This window comes from Bos indicus, chromosome 17 (assembly GCF_029378745.1).
Source record: "Bos indicus isolate NIAB-ARS_2022 breed Sahiwal x Tharparkar chromosome 17, NIAB-ARS_B.indTharparkar_mat_pri_1.0, whole genome shotgun sequence".
Lineage (NCBI taxonomy): Eukaryota > Metazoa > Chordata > Mammalia > Artiodactyla > Bovidae > Bos > Bos indicus.
In genome coordinates this window covers 35478691-35504899 of record NC_091776.1, presented here as the reverse complement: position 1 = coordinate 35504899, position 26209 = coordinate 35478691, and the positions used below count along the sequence as shown (strand labels likewise).

Below are 26209 nucleotides of genomic sequence, written 5' to 3'. Positions count from 1 at the left end.
CATTATAGAACAGAAAGAGTATGATCTTTATAGTCTTTGCTTTCTTTTTAAAACCATTCTGTTGACATAGCTTTGTTAAAAAGGAATAATTGTGGTATCAAAAAAGTAGATAGTCAAATCTGTAAAATATAGTACCAATAAGAATGACAGGCATAGCTGTGGGCTTCTTAAAATACTATCTTTGAAGAATTTTCAATAAACTGAAGAAATTTTCCAGTTGACTGTTACGTGAAAAGTGGGGACCAAAGCTGGGTTTGTAAAATGATCTCTAAAGAGCTGGTAGGAAACTTAGTTCAAATGTAAACATGTTACCTCTAGGTGGTAAATTTCCATGAATTTCTTTATCTTCTTTTTGCTTTTCTAAAAGTATTCATAAGCTGTAATCAGGGAAAGAAATTTTTAAAAAATGATAAAGTAAAAAACTTGGGATGATAATGTCCATATGGCATATTGAACACGATGAAATTATGGCAATCAATGTCTGTGATGAATTATTATATAAAATGTTAACATAAAGCAATCTTTGAGTAAAAGGTATAGTTTTCCTGGGAAAGAATGTTTTTCCTAAGTCTAGGTAATTAATTTGAATAATTTTTATTTTGTAAAATCTCAAGTCAGTATTTAAAATAACATGTATATCCGTGGCGGATTCATTTTGATATTTGGCAAAACTAATACAATTATGTAAAGTTTAAAAATAAAATAAAATTAATTATAAATTAAAAAAAAATAAAATAATGTACTATGAAGCTGAATTATTCAGGAACTTTTTTAAGTTTAGACTTTTAGATTTTTTTTCTATATAATCTTTTGGAAATTATCCTGTCTCTGAATAATTATTTGTTACTTATGGAATCTTCTTTTCACCTTCTTACTTTAACATGATTCTGGAACTTTTTAATTAGTATGACATTAGGCAGTGTTCAGAGAAGGCAATGGCAACCCACTCCAGTACTCTTGCCTGGCAAATCCCATGGACAGGGGAGCCTGGTAGGCTGCAGTCCATGGGGCTCCTGGGAGTTGGACATGACTGAGTGACTTCACTTTCACCTTTTACTTTCCTGCATTGGGGAAGAAAATGGCAACCCACTCCAGTGTTCTTGCCTGGAGAATCCCAGGGACGGGGGAGCCTGGTGGGCTGCCGTCTTTGGGTCGCACAGAGTCGAATACGACTGAAGCAACTTAGCAGCAGCAGGCAGTGTTGTTTTAGAAACTGGTTCGTTCATTGTTTTTTCTTTGACAGAATGCTAAGATATCTTTTAGGACAACCACTGTGTCAAATGTTTACATTATTTATTGTTTTTTAAAAATAAACCTCTGTTTTTAAAAATGGTCATTTTGTTCTCTTTTGATAATAGATATCGGTACCTGTGCCATCACTGCTATTCCTTTTGAGAAGTCCAAAGTTTTATTTACTCTTGAAGAGCTGGATGAGTTTGCTTTTGTGGATGAAACTGATCAGCAAGCTGTTCCAGATGTAACTCGAATAGGTCCCAGCCAGGAAAAATGGGGTTGGATAATGTTTGAATGTGGACTTGAAAATTTAACAATAAAAGGTAAGCTTTTTAAATTTCTGCTTTAAGGAAACAAATTGGACACAGATTGCTGAAATGTTTTGAACAGTCATGACTTTCAGTAAGCTGAATCATCATATTCAAGCAGAAAGTATGGCATCTGAGATTATTTAATAGAAGTGGGTGCCCCATCCCAATTGTGTAAGTGGATCTTTATGGAATAATCATGTGATTGAAAACTGGCAGAGCATCTAGACATACAAATCATCAATGCCTGAGCAAAGCAGTGTATAGTTCAGAAAAAATTCTTGCATAAAATATAAAACAACTTTAGGAACTTTGTGTCTTTGGAAACTGGATCTTTGATTATTAGAGTCCTGCCATGTAGGATGAAAATACTGTAAATCCTTTATTCAGTGATCAGTCAATTCAGTCAGTCAATCATGTACAACTCTTTGTGACCCCATGGACTGCAGCACATCAGGCTTTCCTGTCAATCACCAACTGACAGAGCTTGCTTATTAAACTCATGTCCATAGAGTCAGTGATGCCATCCAACCATCTTATCCTATGTCAACCCCTTCTCCTACTGCCTTCAGTCTTTCCCGGTGTCAGGATCTTTTCCACTGAGTCAGTTCTTCATATCAAGTGGCCAAAGTGTTGGAGCTTCAGCATCACTCCTTCCAATGAATATTCAGGACTGATTTCCTTTAGGATGGACTGGTTTGATCTCTTTGAGGTCCAAGGGACTCTCAAGAGTCTTCTGCAACACCACAGTTCAAAAGCATCAATTCTTCAGTGCTCAACTTTCTTTATAGTCCAACTCTCCCATCCATACATGACTACTGGAAAAACCATAGCTTTGACTAGATGGAACTTTGTCCACAAAGTAATGTCTCTGCTTTATATTATCCTAAATTTGTCATAGCTTTTCCTCCAAGGAGCAAGTGTCTTTTAATTTCAAGGCTGCAGTCACCATCTGCAGTGATTTTGGAGCCCAAGAAAATAAAGTCTGTCACTGTTTGCATTGTTTCCTCATCTGTTTACCATGAAGTGATGATTTTGAACTGTGGTGTTGGAGAAGACTCTTGAGAGTCCCTTGGACTGCAAGGAAATCCAACCAGTGCATTCTGAAGGAGATCAGTCCTGGGATTTCTTTGGAAGGACTGATGCTAAAGCTGAAACTCCAGTACTTTGGCCCCCTCATGCGAAGAGTTGACTCATTGGAAAAGACTCTGATGCCGGGAGGGATTGGGGGCAAGAGGAGAAGGGAATGACAGAGAATGAGATGGCTGGATGGCATCACCAACTCGATGGACATGAGTCTCAGTGAACTCCCGGAGTTGGTGATGGACAGGGAGGCCTGGCGTGCTGCGATTCATGGGGTCGCAAAGAGTCGGACACGACTGAGCGACTGATCTGATCTGATCTGATCTGATGGGACTGGATGCCATGATCTTAGTTGTCTGAATATTAAGCCAACTTTTTCACTCTTTTTTTTCACTTTCATCAAGAGGCTCTTTAGTTTTTCCTCACTTTCTGCCATAAGGGTGGTGTCATCTGTGTTTCTGAGGTTATTCATGTTTCTCCTGGCAATCTTGATTCCAGTTTGTGCTTCATCCAGCCCAGCATTTCTCATGATGTACTCTGCATATAATTAATTAACCAGGGTGACACTATACAGCCTTGATGGACCTTCCCGATTTGGAACCAGTCTGTTGTTCCATGTCCAGTTTTAACTGTTGCTTCTTGACCTGCATGCAGATTTCTCAGGAGGCAGGACAGGTGGTCTGGTATTCCCATCTTGATGAATTTTCCACAGTTTGTTGTGATCCACACAGTCAAAGGATTTCGCATAGTCAATAAAGCAGAAGTAGATGTTATTCTGGAACTCTCTTGATTTTTGATGATCCATGGATGTTGGCAATTTGATCTCTGTTCGCTCTGCCTTTTCTAAAATCCAGCTGGGACATCTGGAAGTTCACAATTCATGTACTGTTGAAGCCTGACTTGGAGAATTTGAGCATTACTTTGCTAGTATGTGAGAAGAGTGCAATTGTGTGGTAGTTTGAACATTCTTTGTCATTGGAATGAAAACTGACCTTTTCCAGTCCTGTGGCCACTGCTAAGTTTTCCAAATTTGCTGGCATATTGAGTACAGCACTTTCACAACATCATCGTTTAGGATTTGAAATAGCTCAACTGGAATTCCATCACTTCCGCTAGCTTTGTTTGTAGTGATGCTTCTAGACGCCCACTTGACTTTGCATTCCAGGTATGGCTCTAGGTGAGTAATCACACCATTGTGGTTATCTGGGTCATGAAGATCTTTTTTGTATAGTTCTGTGTATTCTTGCCCCCTCTTCTTAATATCTTCTGCTTCTGTTAGGTCCATACCATTTCTGTCCTTTATTGTGCTCATCTTTACATGAAATATTCCCTTCGTATCTCTGATTTTCTTGAAGACATCTCTAGTCTTTCCCATTCTATTGTTTTCCTCTATTTCTTTGCATTGATCACTGAGGAAGGCTTTCTTATCTCTCCTTGATATTGTTTGGAACTCTGTTGCCTTCAAAGGGTATATCTTTCCTTTTTTCTTTGGCTTTAGCTTCTCTTCTTTTCTCATCTATTTGTAAGGCCTTGTCAGATAACCATTTTGCCTTTTTGCATTTGCTTTTCTTGGGGATGGTCCGATCATTGCTTCCTGTACAATGTCATGAACCTCCACCCACAGTTCTTCAGGCACTCTATCAGATCTAATCCCATGAATCTATTTGTGACTTCCACTGTATAATCGTAAGGGATTTTATTTAGGTCATACCTGAATGGTTTAGTGGTTTTCCCTACTTTCTTCAATTTAAGTCTGAATTTTGCAATAAGGAGTTCATGATCTGAGCCACAGTTAACTCCCAGTCTTGTTTTTGCTGATTGTATACAGCTTCTCCATCTTTGGCTGCAAGAATACACTCAGTCTGATTTTGGTATTGACCATCTGGTGATGTCCATGTGTAGAATCTTCTCTTGTGTTTTTGGAAGAGGGTGTTTGCTATGACCAGTGCATTCTCTTGGCAAAATTCTGTTAGCCTTTGCCCTTCTTCATTTTGTACTCCAAGGCCAAATTTGCCTGTTACTCAAGGTGTTTCTTGACTTCCTACTTTTGCATACTAGTCCATTATGATGAAATGGACATCTTTTTTGGGTGTTAATTCTAGAAGGTCTTGTAGGTCTTCATAGAACCATTCAGCTGCAGCTTCTTCAGCATTGGTTGAGACATAGACTTGGATTACTGGGATATTGAACGGTTTGCCTTGGAAATGAACAGAGATAATTCTTTCATTTTTGAGACTGCACAAAAGTACTGCATTTTGGACTCTTTTGTTGACTGTGAGGGCTACTCCATTTTTTTCTAAGGGCTTCTTGCCCACAGTAGTAAATATAATGGTCATCTGAATTAAATTTGCCCATTCCAGTCCATTTTAGTTCATGGATACCTAAATCGTTGATATTCACTCTTGCCATATCCTGTTGGCCACCTCCAATATACCTTGATTCATGGACCTAACATTCCAGGTTCCTATGCAATGTTGTTCTTTACAGCATCGGACTTTACTTCCATCACCAGTCACATCCACAACTGAGCGTTGTTTTTGCTTTGTCTCTGTCTCTTCATTCTTTTTAGAGTTATTTCTTCACTCTTCTCCATTAGCATATTGGGCACCTCCTGACCTCCGGAATTCATCTTTCGGTATCATATCTTGTGTTTTTTCATACTGTTGATGGGGTTCTCATGGCAAGAATACTGAAGTGGTTTGCCATTTCCTTCACCATTGGACCACAATTTGTTAGAACTCTCCATCATGACCCATCCGTCTTCTGTGGCCCTACATGGCATGGAGTTAGGCAAGGCTGTGGTCCATGTGATCAGTTTGATTAGTTTTCTATGAGTGTGGTTCATTCTATCTGCCTTCTGATGGATTAGGATAAGAGGCTAAGGGAAGCTTCCTGATGAGAGAGACTGGCTGTCTACTGACTTATATTTTCTTTTACATTATTGAATATAACTTTAAAATAGGAAGGCTGAATTGTGTATAAGACTTTCAGAAATAGTCCTTTGTGTGTGCATGTGCTTAGTCGCTCCATTGTGTCTGACACTTGCAACCCCATAGACTGTAGCCTGCCAGGCTCCTCTGTCCATGGGATTCTCCAGGCAGGAATACTCGAGTGGGTTGCCATTTCCTTCTCTAGGGGATCTTCCTGACCCAGGGATTGAATTCAGGTCTCCTGCATTGCAGTCAGATTCCTTACTGACTGAGCTATAAGGGAAGCCTCAATGTAGTAGTAGTGTTTATGCCTACAATTCCTTACCTGATGACCCAATATTATATCACTTTTATATATAAGGATAAAGTTTTGGTAGGAAAAAAAATCTTTATGAGGTTTTTATTTTTTTCTTTATAAAAATTGTAGAGTACAGCATTGAGATAAGACCTAATGTTTTTAATAAATAAATTCTTTCATTTGTATAGGAGGAAGACAGTCTGGTGCTGTTTTATATAATGCTTTTGGAATTATGGGTAAAGCTAATGTCACAGAAAGGGGTGGAGTGCTGACATCCAATAATTCTTCTGATTCTCCAACTGGCAGTGGCTATAATACTGATGTCTCTGATGATAATCTTCCTTGTGACCGAACAAGCCCTTCTTCAGACTTAAATGGAAATTCTGTTTCTGATGAACAAGTTGGTGAATTTCTTATAATAATAATGCTTTTGGAAAATAGAAAATTGTTTACCCAAGTCACAGTCAATTTCTGGAGTATATTTGCTTATCTTTCCATGTTGTAGATTTTGCATAAATAGTAGCCAAGGCATTTTGGTGATTATATTCTACAAGTGTAATTGCTAAAATTGCACTTATATCTGTAAAGATATAATAACATTATACTTTGCTTATGTCAAACAATTTTATTTGTTGAATTAATGGAATTTCAGAAAAGCAGAACTTTGTTTTTATCTTGTTTAAAGGATTTTAGCCAAAATCATTTTTTAAATAAACAGTTTTATTACTGGTAGTATTTCACATGTTTAAATATTTTAACATTTTTGTCAATATCTGCCTATTTTGTTTGCAAGTGTACAGAAATGAGTTCAAATGCAACTAATTATTTTTGTCATGGTATAATTTAATGATGAATATAGTAACAGCAATAATGAAAATGTTCAAAATTCTATGGACTACTGAATACTTGTACTACTACCTGATTGCTGATCTTGGGCACATTTTTTTTTTTTTTTTTTAAGCATCTTGTGTGTTTCTGAAATGAGTATTGTAATGATATTAACATTCTAGAGTTAGGATGATTGAAGGAGGCAGGTCATAAGAAAGACTTAGCTTGGTGTCTAGAACATAGTAAGAACTTGGTAAATGTTGTTCTTAGACACACATACACTTCTGCTCATTTGAAGATTAGACCAATTGAAGAAGAAAGAAACTACCTTTTAACTAAGAAATATGTCTTAGTCATCCAGTATGCCTTGGTACAATCACTTCTGAACTCTAGGTCTCTGGAAATTTATTTTTGAAATGTTTATTTTGATTTGATGCATAGTAAATAGGTTTTTTAAATTTTAATTTAAAAAATTTTTCTCAATTATGAAAGTATGATAACACAATTACAGGAAACTTGGGAAATACAGAACAAGGTTGCATATGGTTCCACTATATATTATAATTATTTTTTTAAGTAGATAAATTCTTTTTTAGTTAGAGTTTCAATATCAAACTCTCATAAATTAATAGAATGAATATACAGAGAAGTAGAAGAATATAGTGTGGGCTTCCCTGGTGGCTCAGATAGTAAAGAATCTGTCTGCGATGCAGGAGACCTAGGTTCAATCCCTGGATATACAAATAGTGACATAATTTTTAAAAGTTATATTCCAGTGCTATATAGGTGCTTCTCAGGTGGTGCAGTGGTAAAGAACTCACCTGCCAGTGCAGGAGACACAGGAGATGCAGGTTCAGTCCCTGGGTTAGGAAGATCCCCTGGATGATGGAATGGGCACCCACTCTAGTATTCTTGCCTAGAGAATCCCATGGAGAGAGGAGCCATGGCTTTCAGTCCATGGTGTTGCAAAGAGTCAGACACACGACAAAGCGTAAAACAAAGCTTTCACCTGATCTTCAGAATTATATTCATAACCTTTTAGATATCATCATTGAGATGTGCCATAGGCACCAAAAATTCAGTCAGTGTAAATCCAAATTTATTATTACTTTGTTTCACATGTGGTTTTAATTACTTGCTTTTTTACGAGGCCCTTTCCCTTTGTTTAAACTTCAGATTCCTCTAGATCGTTTTCTGTATATTTGTATATTCTCAGTTGCCTGGCTCACAGCCCTTGTCTGAAACCCAAATGTATTTGAGAATTCAGATTTTTTTCTTTAAAAGAAAGATCATATGCCATAGCCCTATATTGCCCCTCCCTTCTTCCCTCTCCCTACTGGTAACAACTAGTTTGTTCTCTATATCTATGAGCCTGCTTCTTTTTTGTTATATTCACCAGTTTGTTGTATTTTTTTTAGATTCCACATATACCTAATTAAGAAGTGCAGACTATTAGTATAAAATAAGCTATAAGAATATATTACACAGCACAGGGAATAAACCAATATTTTTTGATGACTGTAAATAGAATATAGTATTCAGTCACTCAGTCATGTCTGACTCTTGTGACCACATGGACTGTAGCCCACTAGCTCCTCTGTCTGTGGGATTTCCCAGGCAAGAATACTGGAGTGGGTTGCCATTTCCTTCTCCAGGAGATCTTCCCTGACCCAGGGATTGAACCTGCATTTCTTGGGTCTCCTGCATGGGTGGGTGAGTTCTTTACCACTGTGCCACGTGAGAAGCACCTAAATTGGATATAACCCTTAAAAATCGTGTCACTATGTTGTATACCTGTAACATATAATATTGTACATCAATGAAAACAAAGAAAGAAAGTGAAGTCGCTCAGTTGTGTCCGACTCTTTGCGACCCCATGGACTGTAGCCTACCAGGCTCCTCTGTCCCTAGGATTTTCCAGGCAATAGTACTGGAGTGTATTGCCATTTCCTTCTCCAGGGGATCTTCCCAACCCAGGGCTTGAACCCAGGTCTCCTGCATTGTAGACAGATGCTTTACCGTCTGAGCCACCAGGGAAGTCCAATACTTCCGTAAAAAATATATATATATATAAATTAAAAGGAAGATAATATGGCGTGTGTGAAATCTTAGATAACATTAACGTGGCATCTTGAAATATTGAATATTTTTGCAGCATGACATTAATAAAAACACCAAATAGGATAGTCTCACACATTCATATCAGATTTTGATGCCACATTTACAAAACAGATTTAGATTTTCAGAATGTTCTGGATGTTGGAATTGCAGATAAGGGAATGTAGACTTCTGTTTAGTGCCTGCTGACTTTAAAATTGTTATAATCTATGACCCATATTTTTTTTTATAACATTTAGGATTCACAGCTGTTTTGTGGATACTCTTTATTCCTTAATCATCCCACAAGCAAATGCCAACCTTTTCTTTATTTTGACCAATAATATCTAAAAGTGAATTAGAGACCTATAAACAGATATAACAAGAAGTGGACTTTTTTTCTTTAATAATATGCTTTTTGCCTCCCTGCATTCTGAAGAGTGGTGATTACATGTTGAAAAAATATTATGCCTATTTTTTTCAATACAGGTTCAGATTAGCATATAACTAAGAATTTTCTATTGTGGAAAGTGTTACTTACTTGAACATAGACAGTAATAGTATTTCTCATGGCACTTTATTTGGAAGTTTGAAATTTCCCCTTAAAATAGAATGGAAAATAGATTGCATTAAGAAGCAGAAGACCTTAATGCTGTCACTCGTCCTCTGATATAATAGTTGGATGATCTCTGTGCTGTGTGTGCTCAGTCGCTCATTCATACCTGACTCTTTGCAACCCCATGGACTGTAGCCCGCCAGGCTCCTCTGTCCATGGGACTTCCCAAGCAGGAATTCTGGAATGTTGCCATTTGCTTCTCCAGGGGATATTCCCAACCCCGGGATCAAACTCGGGTATCGTGCATTGGCAGGTGGATTCTTAACCACTGAGCCACCAGTGAATCCCCTAAAGGGAGTTAATCCTAATTCCATGGATTTCCCTGGTAGCTCAGATGGTAAAGAGTCTGCCTCCAATGCAGGCTACAGTTCTTACCTAGAAAATGCATATGCAGGAGATCTCACATTGGTGGGAGCTGCAAAGCTAAACCTGTTTTATTTCACACTGTTATCTATAGAACTTGTTTTGATGGAAAAGTTTTGTGCTTAAAACACTCTGTGCTAGTGGTTTTAAGAGACTATACATTAATAACTTTTGGTACTCTATTTTATATAGGATGAAGGAGTTGAATCTGATGATTTGAAAAAAGATCTACCTCTAATGCCTCCACCTCCAGATTCATGTAGCATGAAGTTGACCATCAAGGAAATTTGGTTTAGTTTTGCAGCTCCAACCAATGTGAGATCTCCTGCACATGCATTTTCTAGGTAAGAAATTTTTAAAATAGATTACTATCCCTTGATTCCCCTGATTTTTTTATTTAATTTTAAATTACTTAAATTCTGTGTCATGTTATCGTTTTGGATTGTTTTTCTAATATATCTAGTATTAGGGTTGCTACTTTTTTCCCATCTTTCTTACTTCATACTTTCTGTAGACATTATTCTCAGCTTATTTAACCCTTTTTCTTTTCTAAAGTTTTATTTTAATTTTACATGTCACCCTGTCATGAGCTTTTTACTTTTTTCACCTCTAACAGACTTTTGTATTTTTCTTTCTAATTCTATCATCCTTTGCATTTCCTACTTATATATTCAGAATCTATCTGCTGGTCAGAAGGAAAAGTAATGTTGCCTAAATGAAATAGCCACAGAGTACAATATGTATGGGAGAGTGTTTGAAATACTCTTAAAAAACATTTGTTTATATATATATTTTTTCATTTTAAAAGGCAGCTGAACCTTTTAAGCACTGCAACTCCAGCTGTTGGTGCATGGCTTGTTCCGATTGATCAACTCAAGTCATCTTTAAACAAATTAGAAACTGAGGGGACCTTGAGAATTTGTGCTGTTATGGGATGCATAATGACAGAAGCATTAGAGGTATGTCTTTCAACAATGCAAAGTGTCATACAAAGTTTATTATTGGAAATACTCCCTTATTATTTATTGTTGTTGGAAAATATCAGACCTGCAAGTTTTTAATTTTTTTTGTTTATTGTATCTTTGCTATATCCTTATAAATCTGTTGTTTTGCTTTTCTCAGAATAAAAGTGTACATTTTCCTTTAAGAAGTAAATATAACAGACTTACAAAAGTTGCCCGTTTTCTCCAAGAAAATCCTTCATGTTTGCTGTGCAATATATTACATCACTACCTTCACCAGGCAAATTACTCCATCATTGATGAAGCTACAATGGTGAGTTACTGGAATCATACGTTAGTTTTAAAAAAGCCTCTATTCTGTTGGTTAGCCACTGACACACAAGGTTTGAGATGAGTATGAAAAGTCCAAAAGAGAAATTTGGTTAGAAATCCAGGCTTATAGACAAGATTGGGCTCAGATTAATGGTTTAGGTGTTGCCAGACTGAAAGTATTAGAAGCAGTGAACATGGATGAGTCTTCTAAGAATATGTTGAGTGAGAAACTGGTCAGGGATGGATCCTCGATAAATACTGAAATGAAAGGGGCGTGGAGAGAGTGCATAGAGGTACACAAAGTGCTGAGGAGGGAAAGGAGGAAAACCAGGAAAGACCATCTTAGAGACCAAGGTATAAAGAATTGCAAGGAAACGAGTAGTCATTAGTCATATTTCACATAAATGTTTAATAAGGACTAATTAAGAATTGAGGGGGGAATATATAACTATATGAAGAGATCCAATATATCTCTGCCCTAGAAAAGCACTATAGAAGGTAACACATCGTGGTTAAGAGCTTAGAGCTTGAGGACCTCCCTCTCCACTCCAAGCTTCTGATCAACAGAGAATACATAAGAATCTTCAGCTAAAGTAATAATCAATGTATCAGTACTGTTGATGGCCAGTCATGCTCCTGATAACCTCTAATGAAAGAATCTGGAGTAAATTATGGATTTCATAAAGGTACTTAGACCTTAGGTTAGTATAGTGCCTTCTACTACCACTCTGTGAACTGAAGACTGGGAGGTCACTGTCCAAGGTTAACTTGCCCATCTAGGCATAGGCAGAGAAATTAGAACAGAAAGAATGGCAGGAATTTCACAGGGATGGATGCTCTGCCAGGATATGGTTTCCATGTAAGAGGAAGAAATACAGGAGACCCTCCTTCCTTGAGTCTAGGAATGAAAGGGAAGGCTAAGTAACCTGATATTCCTCAGAAAGTAAATGAGTGATTCTTGCCATCTAGTAAGTGGCTCTCTTCAGTCAGAACCATTACTCCTAACACAAAGAATTGTAGGGAAGGCGAAGGAGAGGAGTTGGGTATTTTCTCCTTTAGGCTAAATCTAAAACAGGCAAGTTTTCTTTCTTAAAATTATCACTGTGGAATAAAATATATTCTAAATGTTGTAATTGTTACTGATAATATATTGTTTCAAAACAGTTACGAATCCTTTGTCTACCATTTAACTATAATAATTTGTAAAAATAGAGGTAGTTATCTAATTTTTGAAGGAAATCTTTTTGTTTCCTCTTTGCTTAATGAATATTCCAGGTGGCACAAAATACATTTAATTCTTCAGTTGATCAAAACAGGTGAAGTGCATTGAATGCTTCTTACAGGGAATCCCACTTTTATACCCCATGTTTAGCCTCTTACTTACCTGGTACAGTCCGTAGTGTTGCACAGAGTCAGACACAACTGAAGTGACTTAGCACACATACACATATGCTGTGTTGTTTATTATGGAAAGATGCAACTTTGTGTTTAGAGAGTGAGTTCTGTCATCAGTTTGAAATGGTGACTCCATTGGGTAAACCTGGACAAATGACTAAACATATAAATTCTCGTTTCCTCATCTCTGAATGGGAGCTATGAGATTTAAATGAATAAATGCATACAGAACACTAAATAGTAATTATTATTGTTACACTAAGATGACTCCTTACCATGTCGTTGTCACAGAGTGATGGCCTTCCTGCTCTGGTAACTTTAAAGAAAGGTTTGGTTGCACTGGCAAGGCAGTGGATGAAGTTTATTGTGGTAACACCAGCCTTTAAAGGAGTTAGTTTACATCGACCTGCTCAGTCCCTGAAACCTCAGTCAGCTGTGGACCATGAACATGAAGATGGGCTTGGGCTGGACAATGGAGGTGGTCTTCAAAGTGATACCAGTGCTGATGGAGCAGAATTTGAATTTGATGCAGGTAATTCTGTAAATATTTTGGTTGGCTATTATGTACTTGGAACCTAATACTTTTGATATTTTAATATGCTTTGTCCCAAATTTGAAAATATCATGGCTTAATTATATAAGTCTGATTTGTGTTGGTCCAAATAAATGGTGATGATGTTGGAATCTTTATGTACATTTTACTTTGAAGTTTAATTTTGTGAAATGCAATAGAAATACAGAGAAATTCTCCTAATCTATCTAGTACAATTAAGAGACATCTTTGTATAACTAGACTATTTAGAGTGAAACACATGAATTTTTTGAAATTTATATTTCTGTTTATCAAACTCCCTATGCCAGTCTTTTGTAGATTTGAATTTTACCTGGTGGTTTGATTCTGAATTTGTGTAATGTTTAGAGGTATGCATTCAGCCTATAATTCTGTCATTATTATTATGACTGCAGGACAGAGGCAGTAGATAATGCATTTCAGAAATACTTGCATACTTTAATGCTTTTTCAAAGAGTAATTTTTATTATTATCATGATATATAATATTCAGTGGAAATTTATCTTACAATATTTTGAAAAAATATTAAAAGTACTATGGAAAAGGACAGTAATCTTAAAATTAGAGCTTTCTGAACATTGATATATATTACTTTACCAAGCTTTAAAAAAATTTCTTTTAAACTTCGTATTTAACAACTAAGTATGTTATGAGTAATAGGCTGGATTTTTGTTATTTTGAAAAATTTCAAGTCTAACCAAAAATTGAAAAAAATAGTGCAGAAATATTCTTTCTAATTGTGTGCAGATACCTAGGTTAATTTGTGAACATTTTGTACTTTCTTCAGTATAGTTGAATTGGTTTTTAATCTCTGTGCCATTTGGGAGAAATATGTGAAAGATTAGAAGCTGTTTGTTCCTTTCTTGAGATTGAGTGAAACGATTGGGGTTGAAAGAATAAAAGAAAGAAGAATGAATATTATAGCAGAATCCATAATTTTCAAGAAATACAAAGAATTGAGTTTTGCTATACCACCAGGAACATTGGAGTGTTTCAAGATGTTTCAAGACTATATGATAATCTATAGCCCACTTATTCTTTTGTACTGTTTCAGCCACAGTCAGTGAACACACAATGCTACTGGAGGGAACAGCCAACCGGCCTCCACCTGGTAGCTCTGGACCTGTAACTGGAGCTGAGATAATGAGGAAGCTTTCTAAGACTCATACGCATAGTGACTCTGCATTAAAAATAAAGGTACATTGTTGCTGTCTTTGTTAGAGTTATTTCAATTTACAGAGAAGACCTAAGCTTTTGTTATCTCAAATGTAAATATTAGGTATTCACCCTAAATATCCAAATAGTGCTTTTATGTTGAGATTAACATACTTAGTAACTTATAGTTTACACATTTCAAAGAAAATTATATTAACAATCAGTAATTAATATTGAACGAGGACTCCTTTAATTACCAAGCCTTAGGGCTGTCTTTTCAATTTATTGACTGCTGTATTCAATAAAAGGACTTCCCTGTAGCTCAAACAGTAAAGAATATATCTGCGATGCAGGACACCAGGGTTTGATCCCTGCATTGGGAAGTTCCTATGGAGAAGGGAATGGCAATCCACTCCAGTAGCCTTGCCTGGAGAATTCCATGGACAGAGAAGCCTGGCAGGCTATAATCCGTGGGATTGCAAAGAGTCGGACATGACTGAGTAGCTAACGCACACACGCACACGTATTCGATAAAAAACAGTGTTGAATATGGGTGTACCTATGGCTGATTTTTGTTGATGTATGACAAAAAACCACAAAATTCTGTAATGGGAATAAATATCCTTCAATTTAAAAAATAAAGTGGAAAAAAATTTTTAAATGTTGATCAGCTTATAATTATTAGTTTTAATGACAAGTCTTACTGGTAGTGCATGATCAATATAGAGTTTAAATAGTTAATAAAATTAAATAGTTAATAAAGTTAAATAGTGTATGTTGTTGAACATGTAAGAAAAGAGACATTTTCATTCATACTAGCACTGGGTGGGAGTGTAAACTGGCATAAGCTCTTTGAAGAGCAATTTGTCAATTTTTAATTGTAAAATTTTAAACATAATGCCTTTTAACCCGAATGCTCAAAGACATATGTCCAAGAATGTTCTTTACAACACTGTTTATAATAGGAAAATAATGGAATCAACAAATAACTTGAGAACTAATAAATAATGTACCTTCATATGGATGCATATTATGAAGACTTCAGAAAGATAGAGTAGATCTCTAAATGGACATGGAATGATCACCAGAGCACATTGATTCAAGTAAAAGTAAGGTATAGGACAATATATATATATATCTCTGTGTTAAAAAGGATAAATATGTATATGTGCTTATATAGGCAAATTATTTATAGAAGGATAGATAAGAAATAGTTAAGAGGACTTTGGGGCAAGGGATCTAGTAGACTGGAGTTCAGGAGATGCTTTTTATTGGCTAGTCTTTGTGCTTTTGAAAGTTTTATTCTGTGTAAGCATTGTTCTTATAATGAAAACATTTAATGACAGTTTGATATACATTTTTTAAAGTTTGGGCTATAAGGCTTATTCTGTTTCTGCAATATAGTTACAAGCCTGGGACACTTTAAATTCTCAACCCCTTAATCTGTCTTAGAATTACTCCTTTTCTTTTAAAAAAATTATTTATTTTTAATTGGAAGATCATTGCTTTACAATGTTATGTTGGTTTCTGCCATATATAATTTGAATCAGCCATAGGTATACACATGTGCCCTAGAATTATTCCTGGTTTATGATCTTTCCAAAGGCTCTGATCATATTACTATTAATGCTGTTCTCAGAAATTTTTTGAACATTCTTTTGTTTATGGATTATGAAAATCCAAAGAATTGAAATTTAAAAGTACTTTGTTTCAGATCTCCACTCATTAGGATATTTCTGTCTGCATGGTCTTTCTTTGTACTGTTTTAAACTGATCTGGAATTCCAGTCTTAAATGTGACAGATCAGATAGAGATTGGTCAATTGTGTAACTTTTGATTTTTGTTAATTTTCTTCAGAGAATTGCTGAAAATTCTTTTTGCATATTAGAGCTTTACAGAGAATCAGGTCTTAGCACAGAGATTTATTATCAGAATATTAAGAAGGGTGGTATAGTATGAAGAATTATGGGTCTTGATACTAGATTCCCACTTCAGATTTTAAAGGGAGTTGTAGCTATGAGTGTGCTCAGTTTTGTCTGTTTGTGACGCATGGACTGTAGCCCGCTGGACTTCTCTCTCCATGGAATTTTCCAGGCAAGAAAACTGGAGCAGGTTGCCATTTCCTATTCTAGGGGATCTTGCCGACCCAGAAATCAAGCCCCTGTCTCTTGTGTCTCCTGCACTGCAGGCAGATTCTTTACCACTGAGCCACCAGGGAAGCCCCCAAAGGGAGGTTGCTGCTGCTGTTAAGTCGCTTCAGTCGTGTCCGACTCTGTGTGACCCCATAGACAGCAGCCCACCAGGCTCCCCCGTCCCTGGGATTCTCCAGGCAAGAACACTGGAGTGGGTTGCCATTTCCTTCTCCAGTGCAGGAAAGTGAAAAGTGAAAGTGAAGTCGCTCAGTCGTGTCCAACTCTTAGCGACCCCATGGACTGCAGCCCACCAGGCTCCTCCATCCGTGGGATTTTCCAGGCAAGAGTACTGGAGTGGGGTGCCATTGCCTTCTCCGCAAAGGGAGGTTAATCATTGTTAAAATTAAGTGAATGATACTAAATATTGTCCTTTGCATTGTACTGTAGAGTTTTAAAACATTATTACATACATTTGAGATTCACTGCAATTCTAGTAGACACAAACTGTTTAGACACTGTTGTATTAATGTGAATAATATAGTAATAAAAACAGTGAGTCATTGTGGTTATCCATAGTCTTTTTTATGTGCATAAGAAAGAGCCCCATGTTGTTCTCTCTGTAGGGCATTCATCCGTACCATTCTCTGAGCTATACCAGTGGTGACACTGCCACAGATTCTCCAGTGCATGTGGGACGTGCAGGAGTACCAGTTAAGGAGAGTCCAAGGAAGGAAAGCCTACTCAGCTACCTGACTGGAAGTTTTCCAAGCTTGCACAACCTTCTGGAAGGGACCCCTCAGAGAAGTAGTGCAGCAGTGAAAAGTAGCTCCCTGACGAGAACAGGTATATCCTTAGTTCTGACAATTATCAGTTTACTTCTGTGGGAGATTTAAACAAAACAAAAAAAAATGGGACTTATGTTTATTCAGATATATATTTTGGATGCATACCTAGTCTTTTGTATGACAACTTATCTCTGAGAATGTTTTTTGGGAAGCTCTTCTGTTTAATTTGTTGGTGTCTCTTAGTTTGCATTTTTAAATTGTAGCATTTGCTGTTACTCTCAACCTAGGCATGGTGTGTAATGCTGTCTAGACCAGCCAAGAGTGAATATTCTCATTATAGTCTAAGTAAATTATTTATTAATGCCTTAATATCCAAATGCAAAGAGTATGTAGTGAGTTTTAAAGACATATGCAAAAGGAAGATAATTTAACCTGAGTTTTTAAAAATGATTACATAAATCACATTTTCTGCTCCTTAGTACATAAGTAATGCTATACTCAGTAAAACTTTATTTTCAGGAAACACAATGGCCTCTGATATGTTATCTGAACACCCCTTGTTATCTGAGCCATCATCTGTGAGTTTCTATAACTGGATGTCAAATGCTGTGGGTAACCGAGGAAGTGTGGTACAGGAGTCTCCTGTCACAAAATCAGGACACAATAGTCTCCCAACAGGTATTGAGCTATCATGTTATTTTACTTAACTGTCTAAGGGGTGCATGTAAAGTTTTAGTAAATCCTATTTTTCAAAGGATGGTTAAAAATATCTTAAAGGTTTAAGTTTACCATGTAGTTGAAATCGTCCCATTTACCTTTGATAATATTGCAGTTGAGAGAGTCATAAGCAGTAGCTCAGTGTTCTTGTGGAAAGGAAAATATGTCAAATGTGAGATATATAATTTAAAAAGTTTAAAATTTCCATTTAATGTGTCTGGTTTAATTTTCAAAGTACCAAAAGGAGATAAATGAAAAAATGCAAAGTATAATGACGATATCATGTACCTACAATATAGAAAATACTTTCAGCTTATCCAGAGTCCTCTGCAGAGTAATAACAAACATTTTTCTCTGGTGGCTTAGAAGGTAAAAACCCGCCTCCAATGCAGGAGACCTGTGTTCAGTCCCTGGGTTGGGAAGATCCATTGGAGGAGGGCATGACAACCCACTCCAGTATTCTTGCCTTGGAGAATCCCCAAGGAGAGAGGAGCCTGATAGGCTACAGTCCATGGGGTCGCAAAGACTCGAACATAATAGAGCAACTAAGAACAGCAGTACATACTCTTTATAGTTACTTAAATATTTAATTAAATTTAAGAAGTACTAAAAGCAATAAAGGAAGATTCTTGCCCTCAAGGAGGGAAACAAATAAGGAAAATTTATTAATTTTAAAGGGGTCTTTATCTTCCCTTGTGGCTCAGATGGTAAAGTGTCTGCCTACAATGCGGGAGACCCGGGTTCGATCCCTGGGTCGGGAAGTTCCCCTGGAGAAGGAAATGGCACCCCACTCCAGTATTCTTGCCTGAAAAAACCCCATGGATGGAGGAGCCCGGTAGGCTACAGTCCATGAGGTCGCAAAGAGTCAGGCACGACTGAGCGACTTCACTTCACTTTATAAGTAGCGGGAAAACAGGCAGAGAATTCACAAAGAAATACTGGTGGCTATTTCCAATAACATAAATGGAGTCAGTCCTTTCCTATCATTTTCTATTTTTCTCTTATTTTTCCAAATTTCCTATATGTATGTATTATTTTATTGTGAAAGTGTGTATATATATTTTAAAAGAATATGTGAAGTAGCCTTTGTTCCTAGTTACTTTGGGCAGCTGAAATTAATCTGTGTAACATCTATTTGGATCACTTTTAAATTCTATTCAGACAAAAATATGAAATTATGAAAAGTGACTGATAAATGACTACTCAGTACGTTTTATTTTTTGGCCATTGTGTGGACCACATTTGAATCTGCAACCAATTCTAATTCTGACTCTAGACGTGCAGACATGTACTAATTTCTAGTATTGGCCCTTGATTGAAGGAGATAGAAGGCTGGTTCTTCCACCAGCTCTCAGCACTTTCCTGCAGCTAATCTCACTACTACAGAGTTTAAATTTCAGGAGAGCCTAAAGGAACATTTTGTCTCTATCACAAATCCTTTGCCTGACAAGTTAACAGATAACAGAGTACAGAAGAAAGAAGTAGTGCCATTTTATTTTTGTTTTACCTTGAGAAATAATAGTTAGGAAGAAAATTAGATGTGGGGATTCTGTGACACTTGTGGTTTTTGCCATATAACCGTGCTCCTATCTATAATCTTGTTCCTCTGTGCAAAGCTAATGGGATATCAAATGCTTTTCAAAGTTCTTCCAGCCCTATAGTTTTATATTTTAGACTGACTGGCTCTAATACATACTTCATGTATGAAGATGAGTGATATTATTCTGAAAATACAGTTTAATTTCACTTTTTATTAGGGTCTGTAAAATAACCTGAAAATGTGGTTTTTTGCCTTCTCAATTTAAATGGTCTGGTAATACAATTATAATACAAGCTTCATAAGTTTACTTTGCTGTATCCCTTTATGTTCTTTTCATTTCCCAAGAATTTAGAATTTATTTTTGAATACTTACTCTTTTAGGTGTTGCACCCAATCTTCCTACAATACCCTCAGCCTCAGATTTCAACACTGTCTTGTCTAGTGACCAGAATACTTTGGACGGGACACATTCTCAGCATAGCACTAGTCAGGATGATGTGGCAGGTGTAGAAGAAGCCAACCAAGGTTTTCCTGCTGTACAGCTTGCTGATGCTCAGGTGAGCCACTCCATTTTTCCCTAACTATAGTGACTGTGTATTAGGCAGTACTTAGCAGTTGGAACCATCAAGTGTGTGCACCGTGGAATTCCATTGAAAATCTTTTTCCTTGCCTATCTGCCTAAAGCCTTCATGTAAAAAGGAGGAGCCTTTAAAAAGTACATGCTGCTGCTGCTGCTGCTTCTGCTAAATCGCTTCAGTCATGTCCGACTCTATGCGACCCCATAGACAGCAGCCCACCAGACTCCTTCATCCCTGGGATTCTCCAGGCAAGAACACTGGAGTGGGTTGCCATTTCCTTCCCCAATGCAGGAAAGTGAAAAGTGAAAGTGAAGTCGCCCAGTCCTCTCCGGCTCTTAGCGACCCCAGGGACTGCAGCCTACCAGGCTCCTCCGTCCATGGGATTTTCCAGGCTAAAGTACATAGGTTAATTATAAATACAAATTAAACATATATAGATATTCATTAAACTGAAGAATGGTGTATAGTTAGTCTGCCTCATACAGCAACATTCTTGTTATTGGGGATAGAGACTGGCTAAATAATAGGAGTAGAAAGTTAAGTTTAATCATTTCCTACAGTTTTAAGTGCTCTGTGAAGGCTTGAGTGAGCAACGCAGAGGCATTGAAGATTTTAGAACAGAGGAATAAAGTGCCTGGAATTGTACATGTGGAAGTATTGTATAGGTAGCGATGTGTTAAGTGGATTGAAATGGAGAACTAGAGATGAAAAGATGAGTTAATGAAATAGCTCATGGAAGTGGTAATGAAACTAATGGAACTCTTAGCTTAGGTGGGCATGCCTTTGATAAGGTAAAAGAGAAATACAGTGGAGGTCTTATTTAATTGACTAAATGTAGGGAGTGGAGAACAAAATTCCCCAAGGCAAATGGGAGAGTGGGAGATGGGTATTTAAAAGTGTTGTCTTTTCAGGATGAAGGAGGCCTGAGCGTATTTTTTATTTAGGACGAATTAAGAGAGTTCTACTAAAAAAAAAAAATGGCAAACTGATAGAGAAAGATTCAGAGAAGGATGAGAAGTGTTGGAATTTAGAGTCCTTTATAGAGAGAAAGAACTTTTTGACATAAAATGTACTTTTTCTCCTAAGAATGTTTGGGAAGGCAGTATGGACAATTCATAACTGTACTGGTTAGTTTGCAGATTTACAGCCTCAGTTTTCTATCACAGTAGGAGGTGACTTACATTAAGAAATGTGTCAGGCACTTTTAAACTTTTTTGAGATTTATTTCTTCAATACCTTGGAGTTGATTTTAGGGATTCTTTCACTTTTTTTTTTTTTTTTTAAGAAAAAAATAATTTTTTTTTGTTTCGGCCTGGATAAACATTCATGGTATTTATTAGCATCCAATACACATTATTAGAGACAACTATACTATTTTACATATAAGACTCTAAAATTGACCAGAGACAGTAATATTAAGTAATACAATAAAAAACTAGGTAAGGTGATTTAAATATATGTAAAGGTTGGAGTGAAATTGAAAGAGAGCTCACCACAGATCCACAGAAGGATTACCAAATACTGCTGAGAGTCTAGTTATTTAGAACCTCTTGTTGTCCTTATTAGCTTAGCTATAGGAGAGGAAGAGGATTAATCCAAAGCAGATGTAGCAAGACAAGTCTTGGAAGTTGCTGAAAAGGAGTTTAAGGTAAGATTATGAGAGAAAAAGGAAGTCACCTAACTTTGGAATTAAAGCATTGGTTATTTCTGTGGCCAGAGAAGCCTTTTAGGATGGTAATCTGGGATGGGAAAAGGAAAGAACTAAAATGACTGGTGGGTTTGCACGATTAACTAAGGGGCGTACAGATAACAAAGATTAGGAAAGATGGAGGATGGCTTGAACCTTGAAGAATGTTTCCTTTGGATGAAAGAGCAAATCCAAGAAAGAGTAAACCCAAGAAAGCGTATGCCAAGCAAATATACAAGGGAGAGAAAAATTCTCCCTAAATTTCCAGTGTAGAGTGAATTGTCTGAATTCTGTCATTCTAGACCTTCAGGCCTTCACAGGAGTAGTAGCCTATCTTCCCAAGCACAAACAAATGAGGTGACATAAAGACAAGTGAAAATGTAGACTGGAGTCTCACTGCAAAAATGGCACACCTCCATTTTGATAGATTTTTTTTAGGCTTCAGGAAAAGAGAATGTGTGCTGAAAAAGAGTTAGAAAGGAGTCAATGAATCAGTTTAGAATGTAGAAGAAGGAAAAGGAACCATGAGCAGAGAATGAGTAGTCAAGATTATTATTACTGATCTACTATGAATACATAGAGTTGCTTTTATTTGGGTTAGCACTCAGTGACTATGAGGTTCAGTTAACTAGGGACTTAGCCAGAATGATGTATTTCCACAGCATATATGATACTTAAAATGTAAAAGTTCTTTGTCAGCAAATGTTAAATGACTTTTGCAACCAAGGGATGCCATTTAAAAGTAGATCAGCTATTAAAAATACAACATATAAAATGTTTTTATATTAACAGAGGAGATTGATAAGCTCTTTTCTGAACCTTTTATAGCAGGTATTTATGGAAACACAGTAGATATCCATGCCTTTTTTAAAACAAGAAGTAGAATGCTTTAAACTAATTTTATTTTCCTTGTACTTTCACTCAAGCACAATCAAGGAACTTTGTGTTTATGATTAATTTGAAGATGGGTGGCACATAGTAGGTGCTCAAAAATACTAAGTTTTAAGTAAAATTAGAACATATTTATTATACAAGGCCTATTTTCCCCTTCACATTATAGTAATAATATGTACTGAGATAATATGTAAGAAAAATAGCCACAATAAATGTTGAATTATAAATTGAGCTAATATAAATGTGTTATATCTTTTAGGTTGTTTTCAAACCTCTTCTGAGTCATACAGGGATCCAGTCACAGGATGCAATGCCACTCTGCTATCGAATGTACTTCGGAGAACACCTTTCATTTTCAGGGACTTTGGACTGCCTTAGAGCAGATATTGTGGATTCAGACACGGCCAAAGAGAGAAAAGGCAAAAGAGCAAGAAGGTGTCTTGCATTATTATTGGTTATATGTAAAAATTTGTACAAAAGTTGTAATATCTGCTTTTTAACTTTGCTTTCTTCTAGTGCTTTATGTGGAAGTAATTTTAATAGCCTAAGGAAAAGATAACTTCCGCTTAACAGAAATAGTAGCCACGTTTTCTTAATAATTTGTTGATTTTATCACTAGGTTGTGAGACCTATTTTTGGGTATATTTTTGTAAGATGTTAGTACATGTATGTTGTTGTTTAATTGCTGAGTCGTGTCTCTTTTGCGACCCCATGAACCATAGCCTTCCAGGGTCCTTGTCCATGGCATTTCCCAGGCACAAATACTGGAGTGAGTTGCCATTTCCTTCTCTGGGGGATCTTTTCGACCCAGGAATTGAACTCATGACTTCTGCATTGGCAGGTGGAATCTTTACCAGTGAGCCACCAGGGAAGCCATGAAAATTACATGTATCAGGGTCAGCCAAAGCACATATATTGATACATATACTTTATTTACTGTTGTAGTACTATTTTATGATCTTATGGATTAATTTTATATACTATTCTTAGAATTTATTCCTGACCTCCTTTCTAAGTTGACTTGTAGCAGGTAGTATTTTCCATTAAGAACAGAGTAGATGTCATGTTGAGAGTATAGCTTTGTCTTTCTGACAGTAGTATGGTACCATAACAGTAACCAGGCAAGCTGAAACACTGCAGAAGTGACCTTAATGATTATTAAGATTAATGGGGAAAATTACCTTTGTTTTGTGACCTGGAAAAATATTTCTCAAAATATTAGTCTTTTACTGTTTATTATACATGTATAGGAAAATGAAAAATATAATAAAACTGATATTTTGTGCATACAGTTTAAAACATTAGAAACATTTGAGAATTAAAATGTTTTCTTTTTTAAAAACTAGAGGGTAGTTTGTATAGTCCTTATCTGCTTGCATCATAGTAGCTTACAACACAGAAGGAGCATCTTTTCTGTGCTTTGGCAAATGTCATACTCCATTCTAAGCAGTTTCCAGTGTTTTACCTTTGCACTTTCAGTGTTGTAATATGTCTTCACTAGTTCTTTTCAGCCCCCATCACTTTCTTTGGGATAGCTTCATCCCTTTTGTCACGACCACATCTTCTTTGTGCCAGTAAGTTTGCCTTCTCTGAGTTCCATGAGCTGCATATCTAGAGTTTCTAGATGGAAGTGCCAACATTTTCATACTCAGTTGTTTTCTTTTATAACTCCATTAACTTTTTAAAAATTTATTTTTATTGAGTTAATGTTGATTTATAACATTATATATATATATATATAAAAATAATGTGTACAACATTCTGTTTCTATTCTTGTATACACAACAGCATGCTTGCTACCAAAAGATTAGTTTCCTTTTGTCATCATACATTTGAGTTCCCTTACTCGTTTTGTTCTCTCCTCCCTTACCTCAGCCCGTACCTCTCTGGTAACCACTACTCTGTTCTTTCTATCTGTGCGTGTGTTTTGTTTGGTTTGGTTATTTATCTTATTATTTGTTTTTTATATTTCGCATGTAAGTGAAATCATACTGTATTTGTCTTTCTTTTTGACTTATTTCACTTAGCATAATACCATCAGGTTCCACCCATGTTGCAGAGGACAAGGACTTCATCTTTTGTTATGCTGAGTAGTAGTCTATGTGTGTGTGCACTTGTGTGTCTATATTTTCTTCATCCATTCATCCATTGGTGGGCTCTTAAGTTGTTTTCATATCTTGGCCATTGTAAATAATGCTGTGATGAATATAGAGGTACATATATATCTTTTAGAATTAGTGTTTTTGTATTCTTTGGAAAAACACCCAGAAGTAAGAAAACTGGATCATAAGGTAGTTCTAATCTTAATTTTTGGAGGAATCTCTATATACTGTATCCCATAGTGGTATATCAATTTATATTTCCCACCAACAGTATATGAGAATCCTTTTTCTCCACATCCTTGCCCACACTTGTTATTTCTCACGTTTTTGATGATAGCTGTTCTAACATATATAAGGTGATATCTCATCATGGTTTTGCTTTGTATTTCTCTAATAATTAATGATGTTGAAAATCTTTTCTCATGTGCCTGCTGGCCATCTGTATGTCTTCTCTGGAAAGATACCCATCTATGACTGAGTGACTAACACATACCACCCATTTTTAATCGTTTTTTAAATTACTGAGTTGTATATAAGTGTGATTTTGACTCGACGTAGAATAAGATCAAGAAAGAAGACTTAAGGCCTAGTTTCCAACTTGTAAAAATAAGAAGTGTGTTGACTTAGAACATACTTCATCTTGGAGATTATTTTGCTAACAAGTTAATAAAAACTATTATTCTGGGGAAAAAGAAAAACAACCTTGTCGTTTTCTTTTTTTTCCACATTTTTAGGCAAGGCCATGTGAATCTTCCTCCACTTGAGTTCAAACCGGCATTGATGTTGGAAACCTTTAGCATCAGCGCTGTTGTAATGGAAAAATCCGTGTGCACCCCTCAGAACTCTACCAATGCTCTTTCTTTTCATGATCTCAATAAGCGTTATTATAATACTTTTCACTGCAACTTTACTATTTCCTGTCAGTCAATAAGCCAGCATGTAGATATGGCTTTAGTTCGTCTCATTCATCAATTTAGTACGATGATAGATGACATCAAAGCAACTCAGACTGACATTAAACTTAGCAGATATACAGCTGGATCAGCTTCCCCAACACCTACTTTCAAAACCAGAAAACACCGGGATTTCCGCTCATCCGACTTCAGCCGCAGTTCTAGGGGAAGTCTTAACGGTGGCAATAGAGTAAATAATACAAAGAACAAGCGGACCAACAACGAGAATAACAAAAAGGAGTCTCGAAACAAAAATTCATTAGGAAGATCTGAAAGAAGAACTTCAAAAGTGTCTAGGAAAGGTTCAAAAGATGTGGTGGATCATATGACTATCCACATGGATGACTCTGATTCAATTACAGTATCAGAACAAAGCGAGCCTTCAGCCGAGTGCTGGCAGAATATGTATAAATTGCTTAACTTCTATTCACTTATCTCTGATCCAACAGGAATACTGGAAAAATCTTCAGAAACATTTGGACCAGCAGGTAATGGATATTTTTATATTTAAAAAATCTGTTTAGAACAACAATAATGCTAAAAAAAAAAAAAAAGGTTATTCACCATGTATTCTTGTTGTTGTAAGAACTGGATAATTGAATGCATAGAATTGGCAGTCACCCAAGGAGAGAGAATAGTGATGGTGATCAGATATTCTACTGCCCCTTTT

At 36.4% G+C, this 26209-nt stretch overlaps 1 protein-coding gene across 7 annotated transcripts in view; it reads left to right on the top strand.

Moving 5' to 3' along the window:
- Positions 1-26209, top strand: part of BLTP1 (bridge-like lipid transfer protein family member 1) — a 195426-nt gene that overhangs the window by 95921 nt on the left and 73296 nt on the right. For all 7 annotated transcript variants that reach the window (XM_070769147.1, XM_070769148.1, XM_070769152.1 and 4 more), the window contains exons 36-47: positions 1359-1556; positions 6041-6252; positions 9949-10100; positions 10565-10715; positions 10879-11031; positions 12717-12957; positions 14051-14193; positions 16907-17126; positions 17588-17746; positions 19707-19882; positions 22744-22919; positions 25321-26027. In XM_070769147.1, coding sequence (XP_070625248.1) covers positions 1359-1556; positions 6041-6252; positions 9949-10100; positions 10565-10715; positions 10879-11031; positions 12717-12957; positions 14051-14193; positions 16907-17126; positions 17588-17746; positions 19707-19882; positions 22744-22919; positions 25321-26027 — 2688 coding nt within the window. The remainder of the gene's footprint in view (positions 1-1358; positions 1557-6040; positions 6253-9948; positions 10101-10564; positions 10716-10878; positions 11032-12716; positions 12958-14050; positions 14194-16906; positions 17127-17587; positions 17747-19706; positions 19883-22743; positions 22920-25320; positions 26028-26209) is intronic.